General features: G+C 45.3%; 1 protein-coding gene across 1 annotated transcript in view; it reads right to left on the bottom strand.

The window, feature by feature from the left end:
• Positions 1-1,573: 1,573 nt before the first annotated feature.
• The window catches only part of Rsl24d1 (ribosomal L24 domain containing 1), a 10,387-nt gene continuing 6,763 nt past the window's right edge, over positions 1,574-5,197 (bottom strand). Inside the window, exons 5-6 of the mRNA XM_021172452.2 lie at positions 3,575-3,660; positions 1,574-2,611 (exon numbers count right to left, since the gene is read on the bottom strand). Of these exons, the coding sequence (XP_021028111.1) occupies positions 2,538-2,611; positions 3,575-3,660 (160 nt within the window). The 3' untranslated portion in view covers positions 1,574-2,537. The remainder of the gene's footprint in view (positions 2,612-3,574; positions 3,661-5,197) is intronic.

The following is a 5,197-nucleotide window of genomic DNA, read 5'->3' as shown; positions in this document are numbered from 1 at the left end:
CAAAAGCACACATCGTGAAAAATGCTCTCTCCTCACAGACCAGTGTCCTTAGTCACGTTATTAGTGGCAATCAGAAACACCCGATACCTTCCGTTAAAAGTGCTTGCTGTCCCTGCAGAACACCCAGTTTCAATCCCAGCACCCACGTGGCGGTCCACCAGTCTATACCTCTAGTTCCAGGGGTTCCACACCCTCTTCTGGCACAGAAGGCAGTGTACAGACATACATATATAAAATAAGTCTTTTAAAATAGAACACAAAAGAGCATTTGATGCAGTTTCTAGCGGACATTTCTGAACTTCTGTGTTTCATTTCTTATGCTTACAACTCTCCATCTTGAACTTATACATGTCAACTTACTCATCAAGAGTGAAAGGCCAGGCAGTGATGGTGCACTTTCCCCAGACACAAACACTCTACAGCAGCAGAACAGGAAAGCCCAAGAAGGGAGTCTCCCATTTTGCACGGAGTTCATAAGGTTCTCCAACAGTGTGGGGTAAAAGCCAGCTTCAAGACCCGGGCGTGGTGGCGCACGCCTTTAATCCCAGCACTCGGGAGGCAGAGGCAGGTGGATTTCTGAGTTCGAGGCCAGCCTGGGCTACAGAGTGAGTTCCAGGACAGCCACGACTACACAGAGAAACCCTGTCTCGGGGAAAAAAAAAAAAGCCAGCTTCACAGCAGCTGACTATGATTTGCCTCGTGCTCTAGCAGGGGCATGGTTTTTCCAGCTACAGAGTTCCTGTGACTGTGTGATGACATTTGGAATTCTGGGAACTTTTCAGAGGGTATAAATGCCAGCACCTGGAGAGGGGTGGGGCACTCGGAGGAGGCTACTGCTCCCGTGAATTGTCAAGGGATCGTGAGCAAAGAGAAGACATTAAAGACATACAAAGCATCTTGCCCCAAGGAACTCGACACCCCTAATCAGCAGGAAATAGTCTAAAGAGTCTACACCCGCTTGCTTTCTCTCTAACCTTCTTTCTCTCCTATCTAGTGTTTGGGGTTTGGAAGGAGGGTAGAGGTGTAAGAACCAATAAAATAGCCCAAAAGTACGCCTACAAGACCCTGTCTCAAAAAAACAAGAAATAACAGAAAAAAAAAAAAAAAAACAAGATTAGGCATTACTTTGTACAAATATAATCCTAAAAATGTATAGTCTAAATGTCCTATAAGACTCAATATACACACTTAAAATGGGGGAGGGGTTTCGAGACAAGGTTCCTATTGTGTAGCTCTGGCTCCAGCTCTAGATGTTCTCCACCACCACCCCCACACACCCCACAGGGTTTCACTGAGTAGCCCCAGCTGTCCTGGAACTCGACTTGTAGAACAGGAAGCCTCAAACTCAGACCTCCTCCAGCCTCTGCCTCCCCAGGGCTGGAATTAAAAGGCGTACCACCACCACCTGGCTAAGCTCAACATTCTTAATGTAATCATAATATAGAAACTACCAAGAAGTATGAAACACATATTTCCCTTTAACTATACCTCCTACTTACAATGTGTGTAGAAGCTCTCGTCAAAGAAACAGACATGTACTTTTGTTCAGGACTTTTAAGAGATATGTAGGCACTTACTTTAGAAAGGGCTTTATTTATGTACAAATAACAGTTAGCATTCTATCCATAAATTCTATTTTCCAAAAGCAAAAGTTTCTTTTTGGTTGTCTTTTTAAGGTTTAAAAAAAAATACTGGATACGATGGTGCATGCCTTTAATCCCGTAATCCAGGAGGCAAGGGATCTCTGTGAGTGCCACGCAGACTGACCTACAGAGTGAGTTTCAAGATAGCCAGAACTACACAAAGAGATCATGTCTCAAAAAAAAAAAAAGAGGAAAAGGAAAAGAAAAAAAGGAAGAGAGGGAGAGGAAGAGGGAGAAAACAAAACCACACCCTAATCTTTGAAAGGCACCAAGATTCTTCTTCTGCTTCTAGATCAGTGCTGGGCAGGAAGGAAAGGAGAATCTTTCGGGACAGATGTCACAACTGGACATTCAGGCAGAGTTTAACAACCCAGCCCACCTCCAACATCGCAGCTGCAGGCTGAATAACTGTAGCAGGTCAGACGGCCCAACAAAACTCAGCTGTGCTGTACAGTGCTGCCATTAGCAACTGTCAGCAATTACTAAACATACTAGACCAAAACAAAAAAGACTCAGGTAGACTTGAGAACAGTCAGTTCCTTGCATGACCTCCATCTCAATAACCCTAATAAACAGACTATCCCAATGCACGGAAAATAGTACATCATTTCGAATTTCACACAGGAAGACAACTGGCTCAACCATTTTATGCCCACAGTTCATGTCTTCATCTACACACAAACTTTCCTGTTTGCCTGCGCATAACACAATGAGGCAGAGTGCTGAGCTGAGACCTAACACCCACAGGGGATGCTTTTACAGGCTGCAACGTTGAAGGGGGAAGCACACTGAATCATCCTTGTCTGAAGAACCTTATGGAACCAATGAATAATTTAGGGGCCGAAAGTCTCCACTCCACTCCAGTGTGCTCGGGGCTGGTTGTGGGCAGCACCGTTAGGAAGCTTCCTCCATGTCCACATCCTCCTGTAACTGCTGGACCATTTTTTCCTCCAGCTGCTTTCCTTTGCCTTTAAAAGATGCAGAAGATGCAATGTAAATACAGGGCTCATGTGTGAGATTCTCAAAAGTAAACTCAAATTTAAATAGGAGAAAAATGTAAAACACAGGAACTCATGCATGACTCTGCAGAACTGAGTCCAGCATTCTACAATGCATCCCAACTGCCCCGCAGTAGCAGCCATTACTAAAAAGTTAGGAATACTAGCCAAACTCACCCAGGTCTTGGGAATGCACAAAGCATTCTACAAATGCACCATTGCAAACTTCTGTAAGCCCCGATGAACCGTGAGAAACCACAGACAGAGCCACATGCCCTACACCACTTGACCAGAAGAGGGCTACTGAGAACCAAAGGAAGCAGGCTCTCAGCTCTTTCCGGGCTCTGCATCATGTGCATCAGGAACAAACACCCCAGGGTTTGGTCTAGTTGTTTTGATGGAATTAGGTACAAACACGACCGAGGTAGTCCCTTCACACAAACCCAATCAAGGTCTAATTACAGAGTTTGCCTTTACTAAAATTTAGTCAATTTCTCTCTCCCTTTGAGTAATCTGCATTTTAAAAGAATCAATATGTACAAGATTGTCTTTGCTGCTGGCTACACAAAAGACTAGAGAGAACCTGTGCCCAGGTAAAGTGGTTTTATTACAAAGTGCCCCTGGAATGTGGTACCAGGATCACCTGGAGAGCTACAGGACCTGGGCTTTTGTGTTTATACTCAACGTCTCCCAGATTATTCCAAAACAAACCAAAGGTTTAGAGTAGGTAACCTGAAGTGTCTTTTAGTCAAAGTATGAGGCAAACATCACCTATGCAATTATTGCACAAATACTTTTGTTTAACTTATAAGGGCATTTGTGGAAGAATAGAAGGAAGAGACACCACAAGCCACAGCCTGTCCACAACGGGGACACTGGGCGAGCAGCACTTTATAGTCAGAGCCCCAGCAGAGCCCACTCCTGTCTGCTCACCGGCGAGAGGAGCCCGGATAAGATGGATGTTCTGCTTGACCTCCTTGATGTCCTGCACCTTCTGGAGCTCTTTGTTCTTCTTCAACCTGTGACAGAATACATCAAAGCCACATCTCAGTGACAAAACCTCTGAGACTTTAACTCCCACCACAGCATCTGCATTCACTAATGATGCTGGCTGCAGGGGGCACAGGTCAGGGTATAAAGAGCTGGCCACCCTTCGGCTCCTTCCTATTCCCCACCTCCCACTCAGCGACAGCTGCTGCAAGTGAACAAGGAATCAGCTGGATCCCAAATCTTGTTATTCCATAAGCTAAGGCAAAGTCACCTGTTGAGCCCTTACCAATAGATATCCTCTTCCCTACTCTATGTCAAAACTATGTTCAAGTTCCTAATTAACAGGGTTTGTATCCTGGCAACCTGTCCACTACACCCACTGTGCCCAGTGTGGTGCAATTTGGGGCTCAATTCCTATCTGCTGACAAATGAGCGTCTCACTGAGGACTCGGTAGATGTCAGAGCCCGTTTCCATAGCAAAGACACAAAACCCTATCACACAAGGCAGTCTCCCAACTGCCAGCATGTGTGTCCACCCTCCTCACTGCACACAATCTCCGTAGCTTTGTTAGTTCCTCAGCCATTACATAAAACACACGACATTCACCAGAAACACTGAGCTGTCCTCAAAACACCCATGCTCACCTTCTGAAATACAGAAAGCCACCATGGCAGCTTCTGTACTAAGACTTCCACGATGGCTAGATGAAGGCTAACTTTTGCCAGCAACATGGCTCAGTGGGCGGAGGCACTTGCTGTCCAGCCCAACTACCTGAGTTCAATCCCTTGGGCCCACAGAGTGTACAGAAAGAATCAACTCCTGCAAGATGTCCTCTGAGTGCCACATATTCACCATGGCATGTACACACACACCATCTCTCACACACACACACACATAATCTTAGGCTGGGTATGGTGCACACTCCTTTAATCCCAGCACTCAAAAAAGTAGAGGCAGCTGAAACTCTAAGTTCCAGGCCACAGACCCATAAGACCCTGTCTCAAAAGACAAAAAAATAAACAAGAAAAAAAAAAGAAAGAAAGAAAAAAGAAAAGTCGGGAGAAATGGCCCAGTAGTTAAAAGCACTGCTTGCCCTTGCAGAGCCTGGGTTCTCCCAGGGCCCACATAGTGGCCCACAACTATTGTGACTCTAGTTCCAGATCTGATGCCTTTTTCTGACTCTGCAGGCAGTGCACAGTCATTTACACATGCAGACAAAACACTCATATAAAATAAAAATCGCTGGGCATGGTGGCACACGCCTTTAATCCCAGCACTCGGGAGGCAGAGGCAGGCAGATTTCTGAGTTCTAGGCCAGCCTGGTCTACAAAGTGATTTCCAGGACAGCCAAGGCTATACAGAGAAACCCTGTCTCGAAAAACCAAAAAACAAAACCCTTTTTAAAGAGTTAATAAACAGATAAAGGTGAATTTCCCTGTGTTAAGGCAGAGCACAGCTGGAAAGAGCCCAGATGCCCCTCAACAGAGGAATGGATACAGAAAATGTGGTACATTTACACAATGGAGTACTACTCAGCTATTAAAAAGAATGAATTTATAAAACTC

Source organism: Mus caroli, chromosome 9 (assembly GCF_900094665.2).
Source record: "Mus caroli chromosome 9, CAROLI_EIJ_v1.1, whole genome shotgun sequence".
NCBI classification, from domain to species: Eukaryota; Metazoa; Chordata; class Mammalia; order Rodentia; family Muridae; genus Mus; species Mus caroli.
Note: the sequence above shows the minus strand (reverse complement) of the source record. Positions and strands in the feature narration are given on the sequence as shown.